Consider the following 27131-nt stretch of genomic DNA (forward strand, 5'->3'; position numbering starts at 1 on the left):
AGACGTAAATGTGAGAGCAAAGTTCATTTTAGGCATGGGATGAGCAAATGTAAATTGATGAGAGATGGTCTGAAGAAGAGCTTAATCGTATAGTCTGACTGGAACATTACAGATTTGAGAGGCAGGTTGCAATTGTAGAGTCTGAAATGTCAGGTGAAGCACTCTGTATTTTATTCTAAATATGACTGTAGATTTGGGGTTTTCTTGGAAGTAAATGACATTGTCAGACCTGTTGCTTAGGAAGATTATTTTGGCAGTTATATGAAAAACTTGAAGAATCTGGCATTTAAAGCTGATTCTCTTTTACATTTTTGCTCTACTTACATATCACTTCTTTCTGTGTTTTTGACCTAATGACTGACTTCCTTGCTCTTCCTCAAACAAGACACTCCTCACTTTGAGCATTTGTACTGCCTAGAATGCCTCTTTCCCCCCATCTTTGTTAGGAAACAAAGCTTCTTCCAAGTGTCAGCTAAAGTCTCCCCTTCTTCAAGTTGCTTTCCTGGTCCTCCTCATGCTTAGTGCCCTTAGTCTCAGGCTACCTACAATTTATGCAGTATAGATCTTATTGTTTGCATGTCATCTGGACATTTGATTTTGATCTCCTGTATTTCAGAGTCCATTCACAAAGTAAAATTCATTTGTCATTATGGATGCTAATGGTGCACAAATACACTATTATAGCTATTCTCATAAGGCATCCAATCAAACTTTATTGATTATGAACAATACAAACATCAGCCTCTCTAAAAACAAACATGAATCTAATTCCTAAAGATCCTGGTAAGATGTTTCATGCTGACTGAGAACAGATTCTCTCTCTGCTCAGGCCTCTCTCTGGAGTGACTTTCAGACAAGTCTTTGTCAATTGGATCTGCTCAAAGAAGTCTGTCTTAATGAAGACCAAAGGAATAAGATGATGATTGGGACCTTCTATGCAGTTTTATGGTTCTGGTGAATATATCTAAATTCTGATTAGCAATTAAGCTTATAGTGAAACTATCAAAGCTAATAGTATTAGCAACTACTTAATCAATTATTTACCAGATTTGGGGAACAAAAATCTACCTTATTAATAGTTATTTACCAAATCTGGGGGGCACTTATCATTAGTAATTACTTTAAAATTTTATTTTTAATACATATCGCTTTATGAATCATGTTGGAAGATAAAATTCAGAACAAAAGGGAAAAATCATGGGTGAAAAAAAAAACAGAAAAAAGAAGTGAACATAGTATATGTTGTTTTACATTCAATCTCCACAGTTCTTTTTCTGGATGCAGATGGCATTTTCTGTCCAAAGTTTATTGGGATTGCTTTGGATCACTGAACAACTGAGAACAACCAAGTCTTTCATAGTTGATCATCACACATTCTTCCTGTTATTATGTACAATGTATTCCTGGTTCTGTTTGTTTCCCTCAGCATTACTTTGTATAAATCTTTCCAGGCCTTTCTAAAATCAGCTTGTTCAGCATTTTTATAGGACAATAATCCATTATCTTCATATACTTTAATGTCTGGGGTAGCTTTCTGGAGGATCTCAGGACCAACCCGAGTCCTTGGTCTTAGTGGAGGAGGCAGGAGAGCCACCAGGATGGTCAAAGATAGAGTGTCTCATTTCCAGTCCTTCTCAGTCCTTATATACCTTAATATAATTACATCATTACAGCATACTGATTATGTATGAACTAGAGAACCATTACATCATCATCATACTAAGTACTAAGTATATATGTGAACTAGAGAACTATCATCTCATCAATTCCACTGAGTTAACACTTTATTTCAAGTATACTTCTTCAAAGTTCCGACTTTCTACAATATACTACAGTTTATTCAGGCATTCCCCAATTGATGGACATCTATTCATTTTCCAATTTCTTGCTATCCAAAAAGAGCTGCTACAAATAATTTTTGCACATGTGGGTCTTTTTCCTTTCTTTATGATTTCCTTGGGATACAGACTCAGGCAGCACTGGATCAAAGATGATGTACAGTTTGATGGCCCTTTGCACATAGTTCCAAACTGTTCTCTAGAATGATTACATAATTTCATAACTTCACCAACAATACATCAGTGTCCCAGTTTTCCCACATCCTCTTGAACATTTATCATTATCTTTTCCTGTCATTTTAGTCAATCTGAGAGGTGTGTGGAAAATGAATGGATGCCCATCAATTGGAGAATGGTTGGGTTGGGTAAATTGTGATATATGAATGTTATGGAAAATTATTGTTCTGTAAGAAATGACCAGCAGCATGAATACAGAGAGGCTTGGAGAGATTTACATGAACTGATGCTAAGTGAAATGAGGAGAACCAGGAGATTATTATATACTTCAACAACGATACTGTATGAAGATGTATTCCGATGGAAGTGGATTTCTTTGACAAAGAGACCTAATTCAGTTTCAATTGATCAATGATGGACAGAAGCAGCTACACCCAAAGAAAGAACACTGGGAAATGAATGTAAACTGTTTGCATTTTTGTTTTTCTTCCCGGGTTATTTTTACCTTCTGAATCCAATTCTCCCTGTGCAACAAGAGAACTGTTCGGTTCTGCACACATATATTGTATCTAGGATATACTACGACATATTTAACATATATAGGACTACTTGCCATCTGGGGGAGGGTGTGGAGGGAGAGAGAGGAAAAATCAGAACAGACATGAGTGCAAAGGATAATGTTGTAAAAAACTACCCTGGCATGGGTTCTATCAATAAAAAGTTATAATAAAAAAAAAAAATCTGAGGTGTGAAGTGGTACCTCAGAGTTGTGTTACTTTGCATTTCTTTAATCAACAGTGTTTTAGGCTTTTTTTCATAATGACTATAGATGGCTTTAATTTCATCATCTGAAAATTGTTCATATCCTTTAACCATTTATCAATTGGGGAATGATTTGTATTCTTATAAATTTGACACAATTCTTGATATATTTTAGAAATGAGACTATATCAGACACACTTTCTGTAAAGATTTTTTCTCAGCTTTGTACTTCTTTTAATCTTGTTTCTGTTGAGTTTGTGCAAAACCTTTTTAATTTAATATAATCAAAATTGTCCATTTTGCCTTTCATAGTATTCTTTAATTCTTTTGTCATAAATCTTTCGCTACTCCAAAGATCTGATAGATAATTTGTTTATGGTATCATCCTTTATGCCCAAATCGTGTACCCATTTTGACCTTACTTTGGTATGGGGTGTGAGATGTAGATCTATGCTGAGTTTCTCACATATTTTACAGTTTTCCCAGAAAAAAAAATTGTCAAATAGTGAGTTCTTATTCCAGAAGCTGGAGTTTGAGGGTTTCTCAAATACTACATTACTATAAGCCTTGGTTATTGTGTCCTGTGTATCTAATCTATTCCACTGATCTACCCCTCTATTTCTTAGCCAGTACCAAATGGTTTTGATGACTACTGCTTTATAATATACTTTTAGGTTTGGTACTGCTAAGCCACCATTCTTTGTATTTTTTTTTTTCATTAATCCTCTTGATACTCTTGTTCTTCTAGATGAATTTTGTTATTTTTTTCTAGTTTTAGAAAGTGATTTTTGGCAGTTTGATTGGTATGGAACTGAATAAGTAGACCAATTTAGACAGAATTGTCATTTTTAATTATATTAACTCAGTTTACCAATGAGCAATTGATATTTGTGTAAGAAGTGTCTTGTAATTGTATTCATATAGTTCTTGAGTTTGTGGCAGGTAGATTCCCAAATAATTTGTCACAGTTATTTTAAATGGAATTTCTCTTTCTGTCTCTTGCTGATGGGCTTTGTCAGTAATATATAGAAATGCTGATGATTTATGTAGGCTTGTTTTATATTCTGCAACTTTACTAAAGCTGTGAATTGTTTCCAGTAGAATTTTGGATGATTTTCTAGGATTCTCTAATTACATTATTTCATCTGCAAAGTGAGTTTTATTTCCTCATTGCCTATTCTAATTCCTTTAATTTTTTTCTTTTCTTATTTCTTATTTCTAAAGTCAACATTAATAGTACAATGTTGAATAATAGTATTGATAATGGACATTCTGATCTTATTGGGAATGTGTTCAGCTTCTCTCCATTACAAATAATGCTTGCTGTTAGTTTTAGATAGATATTCATTATCTTCAGGAAAGCTCCCTTTTAACTCTATGCTCTCTAATGTTTTTAATAGAAATGGGTGCTCATTGGTAATTGTTTATCAAATTTGGGAGATATACATTACCAAATTATATCATGCAAGTGCTTAGCTTATTGCAGAAACACAGGTTATATAACAGCTACTTAGTCACCAAATGGAGACTTAAAACAAAATTGGATTGCTTATCCTAATTTAACATATTCCTATCACAGCTCTTCAGGAGCAGGGACTATTTCTGCCTTTGTCTCCCCAAAGTTTGAAACAGAATAAAAGCTTAAATGCTAGATAACAATGGAGGTTAGAAGACCAATATATGGAAGAAAAACTTGACAGTCTGCTCTTCAGGTACATGCCTGTCAGGAGAAAAATTGATTAATTAAACTCTAGTATTTCTTTGGAAAAAATAAGAAAATGAGACAGAAAGATAGGGAGAGAGCATAAGAACCAGAGTTTATCCTGTTTATTGAAAATCTTTCTGACCCAAACTATATCTAATTATAATGTAACCTTAAGAAACTAAGTCAAAACTCCATTAAATGGGTAAAATATCTAGGTTAGGGTTTGTGATTTGTTTAAGCAGAACAATAGCAACTTCAAATGTCAACTCTTCCTATTCCTAAAAACATTCATTCTGGTCAAAGATAAAGAGATATTGCTCTTAACTGCATTAATGAAACTAATTAATGCATTAACTTTTTAAAGTCAGGTCAGTATCCTAATCACAGGAAATATGGGCTATTTCTTAAGCGGATCCAGCCTCTTCCTTAGAAACTCATGAGACTTTAGATAAGAATGAAGTAAAAAAGACTTTAGGTCTAAATATTGTTTCCTTAAAATTCAATTAAGCCAGTAGTTAACAAACGTTTACTAAGTATTTTCTTTTTGCCAGGCACTAAATGTTACCCAAAAAAGGCAAAAAAAAGCTCTCAAAAAGCTCACATTCTAAGGTGATAATGAGTAACTAATTTGGTAAATACAAAACATATACATTGTAAATAAAAGATTACAGTCAAATGGAAGGCACAAACAGAAACCATCAGGAAGATCTGTAATGCCTGAGAAACTGAGCCAAGATAGAGATTAGAGAGTTTTTAATATTTTATTTGAAAGGGAGAGATTATGCTGGGGGCATGCTGCCCCCAGGGCTGATGTCCAAAGCATCCAGCAACTAAAGTGTGCTTCCCATGAAGTATATATACACACACGGCTCAGCTATAGGGGTAGACTGAGGCAGGGGCGGAGTCAGAGCACTGAGATCAGGTATGGAGGACTCTCAGTCCAGGTCTGATAGGGTGAGGGGAGGCACTGGACATTCTGAAAACTTGGGATAAAGAAGAACAATGACAAGATAGGAGTTAAGGAGGGGTCCAGATTGGAACCAGGAAGTCTGTACTGCCTGTTATCTTGAGTTTATACATTGACAATTTATAACCTTAGAGTAAGTAGCCTTGATTTATCAGTCTTAATGAACAGGAGTGGGGGGGGGGGAGGTTTGCAACTAAGGGAACTGAGGCAGAACAATTAAGAAAACGGAGGCAGGACCAATTAGGGAAACTGAGGCAAAACAATTAGGGAAACAGCCAGGACTATTAGGGAAACTGAGTCAGGACAATAAAAGGGAACTGTGGCACAACAGACCTAAAGGAAAAGTACTTCAGAAAGGGCCATTAAGCCAAGTCTTGAAGGAAGTCAAAGAATCAGGAAGCAGAAATGAGGAAGAATACCATTCCAGTTATGGGTAACAAACAGCCAGGAAAAAGATATGAATCAGGGGACAGAATTCCTACGTGTGTGAAGAATAGCAAAAATGTCAGTATCAATAGATCAGAGTTAAGTGTTAGAATTGTTAAGACTGGAAATGCAGAAAGAGGACATGTGAAATGCTTTAAAAATCAACCTTTTTTTTGATAACTGTTTCCCTTCTAATCCTTGTTATATTAGTTTTTTAATGCAAAATCTTTTTAAATTCACACAAATTTATCCATTTAATTTTCTGTCCTTTGTTATAATGAACTCTTTTCCTATCCATAGGTCTCCTTTCTCATTTTTTATTTATGATGCTTTTTAATCTAGATCACCTATCCATTTGGCTTTGATCTTGGCTTAAGGTATATAAGGTGTTGGTTTAAACCTAATTTTTTCCCTACTATCTCCAACTTTCCCAACAGTTTTAATAAAATGGTATTTGATTATCTCAGTAGTTGGGGTCTTTTTGTTTATCCCAGTACTAGATTACTAGATTCTTTTTCTTCTGAATACTGTGTACCTAATCTCATCCCTGATCAATATATTTTTTAACCAGCACCAAATTGTTTTTCAAAATTAATACTTTGTTGTATCATTGGAGATCTGGCACTACTAGGTTGCTCTTTGCACTTTTCCTCCTATTATTTCCCTTTGATGTGGGGAACCCTGAAATTCTCTCTCTCTCTGACTTTGGGGGGAACACTTGAGAAACTCCTTGAAACCTCAGAGAAGCTCTCTCCAGAAAAAGACCTGCCCTAGGGAATCAGGATAAGTAGTTTCATTCTGTTATTCTGGAGGAGACTGACAACCTCCTCTTCCCCCCCATCAATACACTCACTACTGATTATACCCTCTGAGTTGGAGATTAGTCTAGGACTACTCCTTCGATTGGAAAATTTCTATTCAAGCACAAGATTTCTGTCCGATTTCAACTCAAACTGCACTCAGCCCCTAGCTAAAGTTCCAAATTATAAAAGGGGGCAACTTGGGGCACTTCTTTGCAGAGGGCCAAAAGCAAGACATGCCATGCCAAGGAACCTCTCTCTCTCCTTGGCATAGCTGTCTTCTAGGACCCACTGCCCACTGAGAAGACATTCTCTTTTCAGCATCAACCCCTCTTTATCTCTCTCACCCATTTCCCTAACAGGACCTTGCAGAGGCCTAAAACAGGAACATACCATGCCAAGGAACCCCTTTCTCTTTCCTTGGCATAGCTGCCTGTGAGGACCCTTTGCCTGCTGTGAAAAGACTCTCTCTTCTCAGCGTTAACCCCTCTAAATCTCTGCCAGGATTCCTCTGCTAGACCTTCACTTTTTTGTCAGGATCGTGCTACTAAGGAAGTCAGCCTCCTAGCAAAAGCTGACTTCCCAGTGCCAGTAAACTTCTTTTTGCCAGTCTAACTTTTTAGGTTAGTAAATTCTTTTATGAAGGACCTACGCTGACCAGAAGGGGTTCCAACAAATCTGTCTTGTGCCAAACTTCATCACCTTAAGATTCTTGACCTTTTTCATTCTATATAAATTTCATTTTTTTCTAGTTTTATAAAGTAATTCTTTAGTAGTTTGATAGGGATGACATTGAAGAACTGAATCCATCTATATAGCATAATTTTTATTATTGGTTCAGTCTACTTGTAAGCAATTAATATTTTTTCTTTTATATAGGTCTTTTGTTTCTGCAAACATTTTATAAATGCATATAATTTTTGTTATCTTGGGTAAGTAGATTTATAAATGTTATACACATTCTGTAGTTATTTTAAATGAAATTTTCTAGCCTTCCCTGCTGACATTTTATTGGTATTATATAGAAATGATGATTTGTGGGGATTTCATATCTTGCAATTTTGCCTGTCATTATTTCAATTAATTTTTAAATTGATTCTCTAGTGTTCTCTAAGAATGAAGAAGGGACCCCAAAACTCAAAAACTCCTTGAAGGAGAAAATCTCCTTCAACTCTGCCTCAGTGAGGGACCACATCCGAGGGACAGTTTCATTCTGTTATCTAAGTGGGGCTGGTTCAATCCTGAAACTCATTGAATTCAATTCAAATTCCAGCCCAAGCTGAAACCCAGCTTGTAGAACTCCATCCACTAGCACCCTTTATCTTGTAGCCAAAGCTCCTATTATAAAAGAGCCAATCTAAAATCCTCCCTTTGCAGAGGTTCCAAACATGCCATGCTATGCCAAGGAACTTCTGCCCACCAGATAATATTCTTTTCCAGTGCCACCTTTCTTTATCCTTACCTATTTCCCTAACCAGACTTTATGTCTCTCTGTCAGGATTTCTAACCTTACTTCCCAATCCCTATAATAAACCTCTTATCTAGGCTTTTGGGTTTGTAAATTCCTTTACAGAGAATCTTTGCACCACCAGAAGGGAGTTCTCCAAACTCCCTACCCTTGTGCCGAATCCCAAAGGGTGCAGGGGAGCCAAACCTCTCTATTTGATTTCCTGAACTCCGAACCTGCCACTAGACCTTACCATTTAATTCCCTGACCACCAGAAACCCTAATCTCATTTTGGTTCCCTAAATCTAGACCTTATCATTTGGTTCCCTACTAAAAGGAACCCCAAAACCTAAACCTCATCAAGAACATTATCTTTTTTTTTTTTTTTAACCAATATTTATTCCCTCAACATCCTTTTCATTGCTTCTTGCTATAGCCAACTTTTCTAGTTATGGCAAAAGGAAGTGGTGACAATAGACATCTCTATGTTATCCCTGCTCCTGTTGGAAAGGTTTCTATTTTGTTTTTGTCTCATGTAATGCTGGCTCTTGATTTTAGATAAATTTGTCATTCAGTTATTTTTAGCCATGTTCAACTCTTCATAAGCCCATATGGAGTTTACTTGGCAAAGATACTTTAGTAGCTTGCTATTCATTTTACAGATGAGGAAACTAAGGCAAACAAAGTTATGTGACTTGCCCAGAGTCATACTGCTATTCGGTGTCTAAGACCAGATTTTAATTTAGGAATGAATCTTGCTGGCTACCCTCAAAAACAAATGACTCAGATGGGAACCCAGAACCTTGGCATTATTAAACATACACACATATACACACATTTAAAAAAAAAAGGGGGGGGGTTCACACAATACAGGATATTGTGCTTTCAACAGAAACTGATGCTATGTTATTGATATTAGATGTTTTAAGCATTAAAATGCTTCATTTTATAGTTTTTCCAATATTAAACTATCCCCAATACAAATCCAGCCTGGTATCATGAATAATCTTAGTGATATGTTGTTGTAGCTTTGGTAATATTTAAATTTTTTTGCATTCATGTTTAGTACAGCTTTAGTGTTTTAGTACAGACCGTGCAAATCGGTCGTCCGACCTGGGTATAGGGGCGAAAGACTAATCGAACCATCTAGTAGCTGGTTCCCTCCGAAGTTTCCCTCAGGATAGCTGGCGCTCTCGCAGCGGGCGGGCGGGGCTGTTTTCCCCCTCCTCGTGCTCGTGTGCCCTTCCTCCGGGGAGGGTGGCGGGCCGGGGGGGGGGCGGGGCGCCCCTGGCACCCGCCGGCACGCAGTTTTATCCGGTCAAGCGAATGATTAGAGGTCTTGGGGCCGAAACGATCTCAACCTATTCTCAAACTTTCAATGGGTAAGAAGCCCGGCTCGCTGGCTTGGAGCCGGGCGTGGAATGCGAGTGCCTAGTGGGCCACTTTTGGTAAGCAGAACTGGGGCTGGATCAGAATAGAGAGATACTCAAAAGTGATGGGGGCCTGCACCAAGATGGTGGCTGTGTGAGTGGAGAGAAGGGGACATATATAAAAAAAAAATTTTCCAGATAGAAATTACAGGATTTGGCAAAAGACTAGATATGTGAGGGAAATGCAAGTGAAGTAATAAGGATGACACTAAGGTTTCAAGTCTAGGTGACTGAGAGGATGGTGTTCCCCTTGACAATAATAGGGAACTTGGGGATGAGATAGGTTTGAGATTTAAATAAACTTTGTTTTAAATACATTGAGCTTAAGTTGTGACATCTTGTTGGAAATCTGCAAAAGATAGTTGGCAACTTGAGACTAGAGTTCAGGAGACTGACCTGATCTAGATAAAGAGATTTGGGAAATATCTGCATATAGACAATAGAATCCATGGAAGCTGCTTCTATCATCAAATGAGAAAATATAGAGAGGGGCCCAAAACTAACCAGAAAGTCCAGCAAAAACAAAACCAGAAGTATCAGTCAAATAAATAGGAAAACCAGGAAAGAGGACTAAGCATCAGAAAGATCTAGAATATAGAAAGTATCCTGGAGAAGAAGGTAATCAACAGTATTATAAGTTGCAGAAAGGTGAGGAATGAGGATTAAGAAAAGGTCATTAAGAGATGACTGATAACTTTGCAGAAAGTACTGTCCATCTGAGATTCCACTACTAGGCTTTATATCCCAAGGAAGTAAAAAATCAAAGTAAATCCCATACATATACATACATATATATATATATATATATATATATATATATATATATAAACCATTTTTTGTTGTGACTAAGAACAGGGAATAAAGTAGTTAGTTGCCCATTAATAATGAGTAATGGTAAATACATAATAACATATGAATAAAATATAGCATTATTGTGTTGGGCAGCTAGGAAGCACAATGGAGAGGGTGTTGGGCCTAAAGACAGTTCGACCTGAGTTCATATCCAGCCATAAAGTCTTAATTACATGTTTCTGGGCAAATCACTTAACCCTGTTTCTTTAGTTTCCTCATCTATAAAGTGAGCTGGAGACAGAAATGACAAAACCACTCCAATATCTTTGCCAGGGAACACTCCAAAATAGGGTCTCAAAAAAGTTGAACAAAAATGAAAGGACTGAACTTGTACTAAGAATTGTGCTGAGGGATGGGGCCCTCCCCTCAAAGAGTTTACAATCTTCGGGAGCCTAGGTAACATACATCCAAAAAATACATTCATTTGGGAAGAGGCACTAACAACACGGGAATCCAGCTTCTTCAAAGATATGGTACTTGAGCTGAAGGAAGCTAACGATTCCAAAAGGCAAGGGTGAACATTCTAGGTATATAACAGCTAATGTAAAGAACAGGGACAGGTGGAAACAATGTCCTAGGAATATAAATTAGGTTTAACTCATCAGTTATCTGAAAGGTAGAGTGTACAAGGAGTTGTAATGTATAATTAAGCAAAAAAAAAAAAAAGGTAGGCATTGAGATGAGTCCATTCTCCTTCAACACTGCTAGTTTACCATCTTAAGAGTTAGAAGAAACCAATCAGGATCCCAATTGCTGGAAATTACTCTATATGAATTGTCAGTTGTTCTCTTAACAATAGGCCAAAACATGTCTATATTCAATGATGAGGATGTTTTTCTAACCTCAAAGATTCTAGTTGCTCTAAACAGATCAAATAGATCCCAGGGTTAAAGAAATTTGCCAGATGGAGTTGTGAACTGATCTCACCATTCTGGAGAGCAATGCCCAAAAGGCTGTAAAGCTCTGTATGCTTTTTGATCCAGCAGTGTCACTACTGGGATTGCATGCCAAAGACATATAAAAGTGGAAAAAGAACCCACATGTGCAAAAATGTTTGTAGCAGCCCTTTTTGTAGTGGCAAAGTTGGAAACCAAGTGAATGTCCATCAACAGTGGAATGGCTAAATAAGTTATAGTATACAAATATAATGGAATATTATTGTTCTATAAGAAATGATGGTCGGACTGATTTCAGAAAAGCCTAGACAGACTTACATAAACTGATGGTGAATGAATTGAGCAGAACTGAGAACATTGTCCACAATACCAAGATCATGTGATGATCTACTGTGATGGACTTGACTCTTCCCAGCAATTTGGTGATTCAAGGCAATTCTAATAGACTTGGGATGGCATCCAGAGATGGATTGAAGCATAGTATATTCATTTTTTTTGTTTGCTTTTTTCTTTCTTCCGATTTTTCCCTTTGGGTCTGATATTTCTTGCATAACATGAACAAATATGGAAACATATTTAAAAGAATTGTACATGTCTAACATATCAGATTCCTCCTGTCTTGGGGGAGAGAAAGATAAAGGAAAAAAAATTGGAACACAAAATCTTACCAAAAAAAAAAAATGAATGCTGAAAACTATCTTTACGTGTGTTTGGAAAAATAAAATACTATGGAGAAAAAGAGAAAAGAAATTTGTCCCCTGATTAACTCTTCCCCCTTACACTATTTAAAAAAACAAATAAAATGCTGAGCGTGGGAGTGACATGGAATTAAATTGAAAACCCTAATTTCTCACACACACATACACCCATTTTATGGGGAAATTCTTTTTTTTCCTTCTCTCATTCTTCCCCTACTTCCTCCAGCTTTTCATCCAAGGCCATCTCCAGCTGTCTATATCTATACTTATATCTAGCCACTGGACCTAGGGGATCTGGAGGGGAAAGTGAGGCAGATGGCCTTGCACAGCCCTCCTTCACTTAAAACCTTGCATGTGATAGTCCTCTTCAAGAAGGATGTCTAAAACCACCCACACCCTAATCTCAACACACCTTCCTCCTACTCCACAGGGACCCAGGTAGAGTTCTTCAATCTCCAAATGCTTTTTTGCGGATCACTTAGGTCAAGTAACCCCAACTGCCGCTTTAAACCCTCAAATGTTCAGCAGGAGAGGAGCCTGAATAAACACATCACGTCTCCTCCGGTCCCCTGGTTCCCTCTCGTAGCCTCTGCGGCCTCGTTCACTCCCAACCCCCTCACATGCCCGTAACTCCTTCCCTTTCTTTATCTAGCTCCTCTTCCCCCCCTCCAGTGCCTCACTTCTCTTCTCGCTCCCCTTTATCCCGACCCCCTTCTCCGGTCTCCCTCCCCTTATCTCCTCTCTTCCCCCTCCTCCCTTCTTTCCCAAATTCCTCCCTTCTCTCGTTCCTCTCCCCGCCTTTCCTCCTCTCCCCCTCCCTCCCGCTCACTCTCCTCCCTTTCTCTCGATCCCCTTCCCTCTTTTATTCGTTCCCTCCTCCTTCCTCCCCCCCCCCCCCCCCCCCCCCCCCCCCCCTCTTCCCCCCCGCCCCCGCTCCTCCCTCCGTGCCTCCTCCCCTTTTTCTGGCTCCTTTCTCCCCCTCCCCTCCCCCGGCTTCCCCTCCCCCCGTCAGCCCGCGCCGCTCTGGGCCCCGGCGGCCGCTGCGGGCCTCGGCTCTCCTTCCCCTCCCCGACTCCGGGACCGCGCGCTCAGTCCGGACTCGGCTCGGGTCCCGCTCGCCGCTGCGGGCCCTGCGGGCTGTGGGGAGCCAGAGGCCGCGGGCGCGCGGGGTGAGCCAGGGAGGGCCCGAGGCGGGCCTGGAGGCCATGGAGCCGTCGGCCCGGAGGCGGCCGCACGCGGGCGCGGGCTCCTCGGGCGGCGGCCACCCGGGCAGGTAAGCGGAGGCCGCGGCGACTTGGGGCGCGTGGGCGGGGCGCGCGGCCGGGGGAGGGGCATCGGAACGGCTCCCCTCCAAACCAAAGCGCGCTGCGGAAGTGGCTGGGAGGGGGGAGCGCGCCCGCGGCGGGGGAGGGGGGAGCGCGCCCGCGGTCCCGCGGCGGGGGAGGGGGAGAGGGGGAGCGCGCCCGCGGTCCCGCGGCGGGGGAGGGGGAGAGGGGGAGCGCGCCCGCGGTCCCGCGGCGGGGGAGGGGGGAGCGCGCCCGCGGTCCCGCGGCGGGGGAGGGGGAGCGCGTCCGCGGTCGCGGTCCGACCCTGCTGGGCTGGGAAGGGGCAGTGCGGGCGCCCGCCGATGGCCGTTGACGCGGGTTGGGACCGGTTCGGGCTGCTTGCTTGTTTTTTACTGCTCTATGATCTCATTAGCGTAGGAGCCTTCCCCTTCTGCACGTTTTCGCCTCTTTGTGCTCCTTAAAACTCTGAGGAGGGGGTCTGGACCCCGAGGTCAAGTGGGAAGGAGCGTTTATGAAGCCCTCCTGATTGCCGGGACTGCCCGGGCTGGGGCGGAGTCTCCGCTCTCTCCCTAGGAGGCGGGTTAGGCCGGCGTCCCTGGGCCCCGCAGCTAGTCGGGATAGATTCGAACCCAGGTCCTTCAGATTTCCGGCCCAGGCGCCGTCAGCTGCCATCAGTGACTTGCTCAAGGTCATGTAGAAGGTGGCGTAAGTGGGCTTTGACCTGTATTTCCCTGACTTACGTCTGCCCCCTATGCGCACACCGCTGCTCTGGGGCAAAACGGGCAGAAACGACGTTTCTTTTTTTCTAAAATAACGCTTTCCTGCAACTAGATTCCGCAACAAACGGGCCCGGGAGGAACGGACTCTGCCTCTTCACCCCATGGCCCTGCACACGTCCTTTGGAAGTATTTGTCTTCTTGCCTCAAAAACCCAAGTTTTTCTCCCGTCACTCTCTCTGCCTCTTGATTATTACACCAGAAATGCTTTGTACCGTGGAAATGTAAGTTTTTGTTGTCATGCAGGTGATGCCGGTCTAGACAGTGGCTACCGACTGACAAGCAAGAGCCCATCTGGAGCACACAGGTCCCAACCATTTTATTTCGCAACGTTTCGGGATATCTGCGTTGGCATTTTGTTATCCTCTATTTCTTTCTTCAGCAAATAGCCATAGCACAATCAGCGTCCTGCGTGGCTTCTCAGATTTTTCCTCCTGAACTTTAACTGTGACCCTTATACTAGAAAAAGACTGGTTTGTAGTGGGAAATCCCTGCTTTGGCTAAAAATTTTTGGAGCAACTGTGATTGCATGAATTGATTATAAGCTACATGCAAAAATATGTCTCTTCCTGTCCCCATTTGGGGCTTTCTTGCCAGAGAGACTGGAGAGGTTTGCCATTTCCTTTTCCAGCTCATTTTACAGATGAGGAAACTGAGGCAAACAGGCTTAAAGTGACTTGCACAGACTCACACAGGTAATGAGTGTCTGAGGCCAGATTTGAACTCCCAGAAGAAGTATCTTTCTGACTTCAGACTACCACCTAGTTGCCCTCAAGAAGCTGCTACTTTTATAGCAAAAATAGAATGGATATAGAATAGATTTTTTTTTTTTTTTTAAAAAGGAAGGGGGTGAGAAGAGGTAAATGTGTACACTTAAATATATTTTTGATGTGGCTTTAAAAATTAGAGAAGAATCAATATGAATAAGCCTTGTTATTCCCATCCTGTTTTTCACTGACCCTTTGACTGACTACAAGCTACTACTTCCAGTCTTGCCCATATTTCTCTTTCTCCTACTGTCTGTCTGTCAGACAACCTGCCTATCCTCTAATAGCTAGAGGTGCAAAATAGACTAGGAAAAGTGTCTCTTTGGCTGCCTGAGTTTTAAAAGCATTTTATTTAACTGGGAGCTCTGAAACTTGGGTTCCATTCTTGATTCTACTAGCTACCAAGTAGTGTGGCTGCTTGTCTAAATCATTTTAACTTTTTTTGTCTTGGCCTCCACATCTACAAACATCTTAAGTCATTGTGAAATAGTACCTACATTGGGAAAGAGAGCTGGGTTTGGAATCACAAGATCTGAGTTTATATCCTGGCCCTGCCTGCCTCTACCTGAGTAACTTTGGACAGTCAGGAAGCCTCACTGGGCCATGGTTCTTCTTCTGTAAGATGAGGACTAGATGCCCTCTCAGGTTATTTCCAGCTTTAAATCTCTACTCCTTTGAACAATGCTAGTTTTCTTGCTTCAGAGGTGAAGATAGGTTCTAATAATCTAGAAGGGCTTCAAGTATGAGTCTAGTGGGCATAGATGGCTGTCTGACGATTGAACTTTTAACGAGTTGATTATAGAATGAGTTTATCTACTGAATGACTAGGGTCTATTATGTAAAGGTCTAGAGAGCACCCACCTTGTTTCTTGACAGATAGAAGAAGCAAACATGAATGACAAATATTTGTTAAGCACTTAAGTGTCTGGCTCTACTAAACTTGAAGATTTAAAGAAACTAAGGCAAAAAAAGTTTGCCCTTGAGAATCTGAACTTTAAAGAAAGACTTAAGGCTCCTGCTGTAGTCTTCCTTCTTCTTTAGCATGGGCTGATGGGAATCTGTGGGCTTGGTTTGCCCAGGTTGGAATGTTACCAAAGTCTTTTGGATCATCGACTTATCCTAGACTGATCCTGGAGCTCCTTGAGTTTCAGCCCCTCATTATTTTCCCACACACCCTCCAGAACTCAGCTGTTTATTCTCTACACAGTGGGCACATCTAAATGAATCTCTCTTTTTTATGGTGATTTCTACCTACCTGACTCAAGTGATACCAGTTTTCCCTCAGTGGCTAAGGAAACCTTTTAGATAGATCTTCCATGGCGTGGAAAAGATTGTTTCATATTAAATAACAAATTGTCATTGCCATCCTTTGTTCATTGTCACAGTTGCAGGCTACTGAACTGTTGTAAAAAGAAGGTACCAATAACTTCATGTGGAACAAACTCCAAAACACAAAGTCTTTCAGAGTCTGATGACATCCTAATTCACCAGCCTTAACACACAATTTCACCCTGTGAAGCCCATTTCCAATCCAAATAGTCTGATTTACCTTCCTTTGTGTATATACCATAGTAGCCTCCTTTTCCATAAACTTTTCCCCTCTACATTCTTCCCTCAAGAGTCAAAATTTTGGCATAAAGGAAAAGGGGCCCGATCTAAACCAATCAGAGGATCTGTTGGGAATCTCATTACTTCCAGAAACTATGTCTGATTCTGCTTATTCAATAGTGATCTCTTCTTTCTCCTATGTTTTCCATAAACAACCTTTGGTTTACACTTATGACCTTATGTTTTATCTTGTATATATGTTATGTTTCCAAACTGGACGGTAACCTTCACAAGGGGAGTTTATTCAATTTTTATCTCCCCTAACATGTCACACAGTACTCTGCACATTGTCCCTAAGAAATGGTGATGGTTGAATGAATTACCTGCCCAAATTTGCTCAGTTGTTAAGCTTAAGTAACTACTCATATTGGGGACCTAGAGATCAGTTAGGTTAATTAGTTTCATGGCAAAACCACAGATTGTTTCCTATGTCTAGCCAGATAGCTACCCTGCAAACGTGTGCCAATAATTTCAGGAATGAACAGATGAAAGAACATGGTCAGGAAGTGCAGCCCAATCCTACCCATTACTAGATTCACAACTCTTATTGGGCCACAAGTATATTTTTAATATACAGAGGGCAGTACTTAGCATGTTCTTCTGTAGGTTCATTTAATGTTAGTACTTGTTCTAACTAAATTAGTTACTTAGTTAGTTGGCAATTCCTTCCTTTGTAACTAAAGTTTCTCTTGGTCAGCCTCCTCATTTTATAAATATGGAAACTAAGCCCAAAGAGTAATTCCTAAAGCTAGAACCCAGATCTCCTGACTATCAGCCCAATTTCTACTGCATTGTAGAAGCTCCTGAGAAGCAGTCAAATTAACAAATATTTATTAACCACTATATACATGTCAGCCACTGTTCTCTGCTCTGGAGATACAAATAGAAGCTAAAAGAAAGATAGTCCTTGCTCTGGAGGAACTTACTTTCTAATGGGGAAAAAGTAATACATAAAAGAAGGCACAGGGGACAAAGAAGTCCTGAGAATCATTAGCAAGGCCCAGAAAGGAAAGAAAGAATGAGTTTAGCTGCCAAGATGGAACAATCTCTCAGCCTATAAAGACTGCAAGGGTTGAGCCATGATCAAGAATGAGAAGCTTATTGGAGCACATTTGAAAAGGCAGCTCTCTGCAGGGGAATATGCTTCTGAAGTATGGGAAAAGAGAGGGATAAAGGAGAAACTAGAGAAGCAGGGACTGGAAGCAGCCGATTCTTGAACATCAGCAATTGTCATTTCTGGAGAATGCACAGAGGCCTGGAAGCTGTCCATTATGGAATAAGATTTGAGTTTCTGAATTTCAGATCAAAGCTATCATTGCTTTAGTTTTTGTTCATTTCCTTTGTTTATATTTTCTGTTTAGTTGAAATGATGATTTTTACTGATACCTTTTGTTTTAATGTTTCCTTCATTTCTGAATACATCTCTTTTCCCTCTCTTACCTAGACAGCCATCCCTTGTTAACAAAAAATAAAGGAGTGGGGGGAGGCAGCTAGGTGGCACAGGGTATAGAGCTCACATCCTAGATTCAGGAAGGTGTTGAATCGGTTTCTGTTGAGTCTGACTCTGTGACCAGCTATCTATCTACCTATTTCAGCAAAACCAAGCAATTCACTAAACAACCTGGCAGTATATGCAATATTTTATACCTACAACCTCGATCTTTTAGTCAGGTCATCTTAACTGTTGGCCCAGACCTATGTTAAGTGCTAAGAATACAAACATAAGTTGAAAGAAAGACAATGTTGGGGCACTTAACACTTCCTAGTTGTGTGACCCTGGACAAGTCACTTAACCCCAATTGCCTCAGTAAGAAAGGAAGGAAGGAAGGAAAGAAAGAAAAAAAGAAAGACAAACTCTGGAATTTACATTCTGATGGGAGAAGACAGCATATAAAAGGAAGCTGCCAAGGGGGTTGGTGGGAAAGGTGCCTAGAAGAGAGAAGTTCAGAGTCAGTAGTGAAGCCTGGAGAGGAATGAAGGCTAGGCTTGGCTTAAATTGGAGCTTCTGAGAGGATCCAGCTTCTTAGAAGAAGGTACCAAGGGTGAAGTCCACAGATGGAATCAACTTCCAGGGTGAACAGGTTTCTGTGGTTTGGCAGAGAGCCAGGGGCCTGGAGAAAAATGAAGATGTGGCTGTCTTGGGCCCTTTGAAAAGAAGTGGAGGGGAGGTACATATGCTCTTTTCTTCAGGGCTGTCATTAAAATTATAAACTCTTTAGTTTGGCTTGTTGTTACTGTCTTTTCCATTTAGACTGTTGTAATCATTTTACATATTGTTTTCCTGGCTTTGCTTATTTCATCTTGCATCATGACATATCTTGTCTCTATCCACAGATCTCTCTCCAGTCTTACCACCCCTTAGCACCCCTAGCATATGCCCTCATTCTTGCCAGGCTGCTCATCTCACTGCCTCTGCAGCTGGTATTCCATTATACTTGCCCCAATAAACATTTATTAAACAGCTCCTTTATGCTGAGAACTGAAGATACAAAAGCAGAAAGGAAACTTTCCTTGCTGATATTCTACTAGTGAAATATCACACATATACAGATAAATATAGTAAATGCAGAGGGGCATGGAGCAGTGGAAGGGAGAGATCCAAGGCTAGGGGATCATGGAATGCTTTCCAGAGTAGATGAAGCCTTTTAGACTCAAAATAGGTCATAGGCACAAGGAAAGGGACAAGATAGAGAGGTCAGGTCTTGTCTTCCCCAGTTATTTGTGGCCCACTCTGAATTTTCACACTTCTTAACTCTTCTGCAGCTTGGGGAGTAGGAGCTGCTGAGGGCCTGACAAGGCCATGCACCTTGGGCGTGGCAGCATTAGGACTTGAACCCAGATCTCCCTGGCTCTTGGCCCTCTCTCCTTGGTTCTATTGTCTTCTTCTCTAACATCGCGTAGCAGATATAATCAGCTGTATAGTGTAGATGCACATGAGATGTTAATTATGCTGGGCCGTCAGAGGAGTAAAAGGGGTCAGAGAAACAGGTGCTGGCAAACTGTGGGAAAGCTTCTCTACAGCCTGGACTGTCTGTGTGATGAGAGCTAGATTCACACAGAGGGCAAAGTTTGCAAAGCCCTTCCCTTGCATTGTCTTATTTGGTCCTCATCAGAACCCTGTGAGCCAGATGCCAAATCCCCACGGAACGGGCCAGCAAGCTCAGCCGAAGGGGGTTAGCTGACTTACCCAGGGTCACCTGGGACATCTAGGACAGGATTTTAATTTGGGTCTTCCTGACTCCAGACCCAATGTTCTATCCACTGCTCCTCCTAGCTTCCTTACGTTAAACTTGACATAAGGAAGGATTTAGTCTTTCGTGCCAGTCTCTAAGTGTTAAGAATATTCTGGGATGTCTGGAGATCAGGGTTTCAGGGTTAGGGATTTAAGAGGAAGTTTGAAGAGTATTTACTAAGCAGCGGACTCTGTGCCAGGAACTGTGTTAAGAACCAGGGGGTACAAGTATAAGAGAGGCTCTCCTTAGCCTGAAAGAGTTCACATTGTAATGAGAGAAACAACACTTGGGGAGGGTGGCCAAGGAGGGTATTCTGAGCTGGGGGGACAGAGAGTCGGGAGTGGACCTGTAGAGTAAATTATTTGCCCTGCCTCTCTAGAAACAGTGTAAGTATTGATTTGATTATTGTTGCCAGCGTAAGAGGTTTAAAAAAAAGGGGTAGAAAATAGAATAGGCAAGCAGGGGCTGGTGAGCTATAACCAGTCAGGATAGCAGGGCCCGTGACTGTGCACTTTACATCTAGCCAAAGTAGATACCTCCTGCTGGCATCTGGTGCACTTCAGTGTAGAGGGGGATTCACACTATTTCTGCCACTTAGCAAATTACTTCTTTGGCCTTGGCCAAGTGATTCATCTCCAGGACCATGTGTGAAAGGAGATTGGGCTAAGATCCCTTCAATTTCATGGTTGGATTTGCCTTCCTATGGCCCTTTGTTCACTTCCATTCCTCTATCAGCCCTGCTCTCCCTCTCCTTCAGCATCTGGATTCTCACAAGGTTGTTCTTGAAGATCAAATGTGATAACACATGCAAAGCACTTTGCAGACTTTAAAGAGCTTTATCAATTGTTATTGTTGATGATGGTGGTGGTGGTGGTGTCTGGAAGGCCTTTCTCCACTTACTCTCAATGAAATATTTATTACCTCTTCCTTATTAAACTCATGTCAAATGCTATCTCCATGAAATCTTCTTTGATCCCCTAGAAGCAGGATGGTAAAGTTTAGGTCTTGTAATAAGGAGGTCTGCCTTCGAATCTTGCTTCACACATTTACTTAGCTGCACAGGCAACTAAGCTCTCAATCTTTGTTTTTTTGTTTGCAAAGTGGAAATGATACTTAGACTATCTACTTAACAGGATAACTATAAGAAAAGGGTTTTGCAATTTTAGAGCCCATATAAATGTGTTATTACATCCAAAGTTAATAATGATGGCATTTCATTTCTTTCCTTTATGCTTATGTGTTATAATTATTTGTGTATATAACATATACTGCTAGACCTGGTCTTACCTTTGTAGTCTCCACGACTTAGTATTTTATATCCAGGAGGAGTTTACTGAATTTTGTTAAATAGATAGGGGGATAGATAGCTTCAGACTGTATGAACCAAATAGATGTGAGAAGTAAGGATTAGTTGGATAAGGAGGAAGACAGGAAATTCTCTGTGCTGGCATTTCTACAAAACTTAGTAGAAAATCTCAAAAGATACCAGTTTGTTATATTGTACAGCAGAGATAAGAATTCCAGAAATTCCAGTCATCTGGAACACAAACCTCTAAGTGAGAATGGCCACCAAAATCAATTTCAAGGCCTTGTACTTTTCTTTGTGGAAGAAGCCATTATTCTGAACCTTTTAGCTGTTTGTTTATACATATTTCTGACAAGCTTAGTTATCTAGGTTTCCTAGACCTTGGGAGATTAGTGGTTGCAAATTAGAAGGGAATGAGTAGTCTGCAAAAATCTACACCAATTGCAAGAAAGAAGTGATTACATTTGAATGTGAAGGAAGAGCCAAAAAGGGGAAGGAGGAGGATACCAAAACTAGCAAAATAGAGTAGTTTGTATCTATTTAGCATTTAGATAAACAGATGTCAAGGAAAGGTTTTTCTTTAAGAAGATGGGGAAAATATAATATATTTTAGAATGATTTTTGTTCCAAATAGTTAAAATTTTAATTTAAAAAGTTTTAGTAACAAGTAGAGTTAGTTTAGATTCTCTAGAAAATCTGCTATTTCATAAATAGCTCCCTACCCAGCCATGTGCAATAAATGAGGTGTTATGATATTATTATCCCTGTTGCCTCCATGTCCCTCTTACCTTGGGTAATAGGACAGATGGAGAAGTATAAAAATGATATGTGCATATATTCACATGATCACAGATCTAGAACTAGAAGACGCTGCAGAGACCATCTAGTCTGACCTCTTATGTAAGATCAGAGGAAGTTCATGCAGATTTCAGCCAACAATCTGCCTCTTGAGTTCCTAGCCCCGTTTATTGTCTATTTGGGAAGTATTGTAGTGAAATGGAAGGGCCCCAGGACTGGACATCAGGACACTTGGAGGTATAGTTCTGGTTTGTTCATTTATACGATGTACCTTAAGGCAGTAAATATTGCTGCCTTGCATTTCTATAACAATTTATGATTAATAAAGCATATTTGCATTGATGATTTCATTTGAGCCTCTGTGGATCTCTGTGAAGGAGATATGTCAGAGGTCTTGTTTTACAGATGAGAAAACTTAGTGTCAGGTGAAGTGACTTACCTAAGGCCACTTAATAGAATGATTTTCTGATTGGTCCAATATCCTCAATCTTTATGGACCCTGGTTCCTATTACTATGAAAATTGTGATATCTAGCATTTAACGGTCTTTAAGGTTAAGTAAAAACATTTTACACACTATATCACCTGTTCTCATTATTGCAACCCTTGAAACAAGCCCTTGAAACACTTAAGAGAGGTGAAATGATTTATGCACAATCAAATAATCAGAGGTGGGATTTAAACACGGTGTCTTCTCTGGATTGTACTAGCATTTCTCCCACTACATCATACTGCCAAAATGAACAGGTTGGATTAAATGAACAAAAGTTTGTTCTTGATATATTGGGGATAAGAAAAGGACCAAAGGAGAGATGGACAGATGGAATGGTGAACTACAAGAGCCATTATTTTGCCTTTGTTTTTTGCTAAGGAAAATTATCTTTTTATGTAAATAACAAAATGAAAAAAAAAAAAGGCGAATTAGGGAGATGCTAAGAGAATACTTAGCTGCCCTTAATAAATTTAAGTAACCAGTCCTAGGTGAACTTACTTCCCAGGATGCCAAGAGAATGGGAAGATATGATTACTGAGACAAAGTAATCTTTGAAAGATCATGTAGAATAGGAAGGGAACCATGCAACTAGGGAAATAGACCATGTCCCAAATTTCAAAAAAATGAAGAGAATAGAAAATTTCAGGCTAATAAGCTCAGTTTATCTTCCTGTCAGAATTTTAGAATATTATTATTAAAGTTAATGAACTTCTAAAAGGAAGATGTGATTCCCAAGAACCAGAATGATTTCATAATGTCTTTTTTGACATGAATACTAAACTCATATATATCAGGGAAATGCTATAGAAATAATTACTTAAATTTTAACAAAACATTTGACAAAATCTCATGTTCCACTTATGGGAAGATAGAACAATGTGGGCAAGACAGTAGTTCAGTTAATAGTTCATTACGTATAATAAGGCAGGTGGTTTGGGAACAGATTAAAGGGCTGGTTCCAAAGATTAAGTCGTTAAGAATTCCTTTGGAATGTGAGCTTGGCCATAGTTTTTTTCATTCAACTTCTCAAAATGGGGAGCTATTTACAAATGACTTGGAAAATGAATGATTGAAAAAGTATTCATTATCATGTACCAAGCATAAAAGTACTGGGAACACACATCAAAAAATCACAAGGAATTAATTAATACTCTTAACTGATGGAGAGACTATACTTAAAAGAATTAGGAATAATGTGTACAAGGTTCAGGGCCTACTCAGCATTTTAAAGTCAGGTCTTCTGCCTCCAGAGCTGGGCCTCTTTTCACTATGTCACAGGGCCTCTCCATTCCTACCTGACAACTTAAGCCTGTTTAAGCGTCTTGGTGAAGGGAGAGTAATACTGAATTGAATGTCAACATGCTTGGGTTAGCTTAATGTCAGAGAAAATGATCAACAATTAAAGCTGTCTCAGGGCTTTCTCCAAAGAGTCTGGTTCCCCTTTTAGACAGGTCTTCAAGAGAGGGCTAGTTGTATTGGCTTTGAGAAGATTCTATGAGATCTGGGTTGACCAGGTGACCTTTCAGGTTTTTCAGCTGAAACAGTCTGTGATTCACTGATTTCTTAGATACTTTGATTTTGAACGGTATACTGCTTTACCTTTCTTTCCATAAATATATATGCCTTATCTTCTCAATTAAGATGTAAACTCCTGCCCCCTATTTCTTTGTATTACTCATAGCACACTCATATCAGGGCTTTGCCTCTGATTAGCACTCAACAAGACTTTTTTTTTTTTAATTTTGATAATAGCCTTTTATTTTCAGAATATATGCAAAGAGTTTTCAACAGTCACCCTTGCAAAATCTTATGTTCCACATTTTTCTCCCTTCCCCATCCTCTTTTCCCTAGATTGTAAGTAATCCAGTGTAGGTTAAACATGTTATTCTTCTAAACATATTTCCACATTTATCATGGTGCACAGGAAAAATCAAATCATAAAGGGAAAAAATGAGGAAGAAAGAAAAAAAGCAAGGAAACAGTAATAGTGAAAATACTACATTGTGATCCCTGCTCATTCCCCACAGCCCTCTCTCTGGATGTAGATGGCTCTCTCCATCACAAGTCTATTGGAATTGGCCTGAATTATCTCATTTCATCAAGACATCTTAATAATATATGTCTTTCAAATTGACTAATAATTTTGAAAGAATTAGGGACTCTGACCAGGGTAATGACCAGTCACTATTTCAGAGCACTAATGATAAAACAGGTAACCCACCTCCTGAGAGAGAAGTAAATACCTCAGTCCAAAATGAAACATATTTTTTTTTTGGACATAGACAGTGCAGACATTTGTTTTGCTTCACTATGCATATTTGTATTAAAAGCTTGTTTCCTCAGTCCTTTCCTCTTGTAACAGGGATTTCTTTTTTTTCTTTTTCCACTTCTCGGTAGTGTTAGGGAAGTGAGCAGTAGAAGAAAGAATAGGAGATTTTTTTTGCTGATTAAAAATATATATGTAGTTTTTAGAAATTAAAGCTGACATGTATGCAATTTAAATTTTACAAAGTGCTTTATATGTAATTTCATGGTCTAATAGTAGTAATAATAATAATAAAGTAGCAGCTTGCATTTATATAGAACTTTAAAGCTTACAGAGTACTTTAAATTTTCTCACTGACTCCTCACAACAACCCTGTGAAGTAGGTACCATTATTATCTCTGTTGTACAGAGGAGGAAACTGAGATAGACAGAAGTTAAGTAACTTGCATAGAATCACAAGTATCTGAGGTAGAATTTGAACTCAGATCTTCCTAACTCTAGGTACAATGATGTAGCCAAGGTACTTACTATTCTATCTTGGGATGGAAGTGGAAAATAATTCAGCATGAAATCAGTTTGTTACTCATATGTATTTCCCACTCATCAAAATTCCCCTGCTTCTCTATATTCAAGCTTATCTTTCCCTATTCAGTTGGCTTCATCTGAGTTATAATACAAATAGATCTATCCTCTCTGTCTCTGATCCTACCAAGGAAGATTTGGCTTAGAGATGAGAGGCCTTTAGTTGGGCCATACCACTTGTGTGACTTTGAATAAGTTACACTTGACTAATTTTTCTGAATTCAGTTTTCTTGAATATAAAATGAAGGGGGTGGACCAGATGGTCTTTAGGCCTTTTCTAGAACTAAAATCTTATGATATTAATGCAATATTCTAATTACTAGCTAGTCTCTAGACTTCAGAATTTATTTTATTTCTATAATAAATTCTATTAATACTTTTAAAAAATATCATGACTATGCTTCTCTCTGCTCTTCCCTCCCCCATGCAAATGAAACCTGCCTTCTAACAAAGAAAAACAACTTACCTAGTGACAACCCCAGAGTACATAGAACATTCCATAGATGGAGTTCCCCCTACCTGTCTCTGCCCAAAGAAAGAATGTGCTTCCTCATCTCTTCTCCAGAGTCAAGATTGGTTGTAACAGTTACTCATTTTTTCAGTTTGTTTACATTATTGCAGTCTATGGATGTTGTTCTTCTGGTCTTGCTTACATCATTCTGCTTCTATCATATAAGACTTCTTATTTTTCTTTGAAATCCTTATCACAATTATAATTTCTCATGGTGCATTAATACCTCATTTTATATATATATATATATAATGATTTAGTCAACCATTCCCTAACAAAATCCTGTTACCAATTTTTTCTGTGCTTTTGTTTTTGTGATGTTTTACACAAAACATGCTGCTATGAATATTTTTAGGGGTGTGTGTGTATGTACATATATGTATTTATGTATGTATGAGAGAAAGTGAAGTTTTCTCTTGATCTTCTTATCATCCCTGTAAGGTGAGTCATGAGGTTATTAATTATCATTCCCATTTTGACAGATGAAAAATTTGAAACCCAAAACCATACAGTGAACTACTAGCAGTACTAGAACTCACATTTTGTTTCCTTCTCAGGTTAGCACTACTATGTTTTACAGCACAACATTCCCCTCAAAATGTAAAGGAATTTTGCATCTCTTATCTCCATATCTTTTTGTATATCATTGTTTCTTTGAGGGTTCAAGGAGGAGTGTAGAGAATTTAGATCTAGTATTTCATCAATGTGAAGGGCTCCTGGTATGTAAATTCCTTCCATCAATCCAGTTCAGCAACTCATAGGTATGTGTAGTTTTAGAGAATAAATGACTTATTTGTACGTGTCAGAGGCAGAATTTGAACTCAGGTCTCCCTACCTTCAAAGGCTATGTCTCTGTTATGTAGTGCAGCTTATAAAAGGCAGCTTTGTGAGAGGAGAATAATAATATTCTAAAATTCTGACAGGAAGATAAACTGAGCTTATTAGCCTGAAATTTTCTATTCTCTTCATTTTTTTTTTTTTTTGGAAATTTGAAGGATAATGACTTAATCACCCCTTTTCCATTTCTCCCCAGGCATCCGACAGGAAAAGCTGAAGATGGGTCCCGAACCTCTCCTTTCCACCTTGACCTATGGTTCTACTTGACATTGCAGAACTGGATTCTGGATTTTGGCCGTCCCATTGCCATGGTGAGTAGGAAAATATGGAGAAGGTTTGTGTCTATTGACAATATCAAAAAAAAAGAGTCACTGGACATAATTGCCCATAGAATCATCTCATTTTGCTTCTTGGATGGGTAAATGAGCAGTTGGATTAAGGACAATGCACACATGCAAGAGTGTACATGGATGAGTGTCATTGAAGTTAGCTGCTGATGCCAGCAGGGAGAATGACGAGGAAGAGGAGGAGGAAGGCTGACTTTTTAGATTAGGGGGAGCTGAGGAAGATGAGCTCAGTTTTTATGAGTGAAAGCTTCAGATTGTCACTAATACTTGTTGTTTGACTCATCACAAAATACACATGCTATGAACAAGTTATTAAAATTTGTG

General features: G+C 39.6%; 1 protein-coding gene across 2 annotated transcripts in view; it reads left to right on the forward strand.

The window, feature by feature from the left end:
- The first annotated feature begins 12966 nt into the window (after nt 1-12966).
- CLN6 (CLN6 transmembrane ER protein) overlaps nt 12967-27131 on the forward strand; it is a 31067-nt gene continuing 16902 nt past the window's right edge. The window contains exons 1-2 of one of the 2 annotated variants that reach the window (XM_031955319.1): nt 12967-13271; nt 26657-26771. In XM_031955319.1, the coding sequence (XP_031811179.1) occupies nt 13204-13271; nt 26657-26771 (183 nt within the window). In that variant the 5' untranslated portion in view covers nt 12967-13203. Of the gene's footprint in view, nt 13272-13600; nt 14285-26656; nt 26772-27131 lie in introns of those variants that run through there. The other variant, XM_031955320.1, reaches the window with a different exon arrangement.

Source organism: Sarcophilus harrisii, chromosome 2, assembly GCF_902635505.1.
Source record: "Sarcophilus harrisii chromosome 2, mSarHar1.11, whole genome shotgun sequence".
NCBI lineage: Eukaryota > Metazoa > Chordata > Mammalia > Dasyuromorphia > Dasyuridae > Sarcophilus > Sarcophilus harrisii.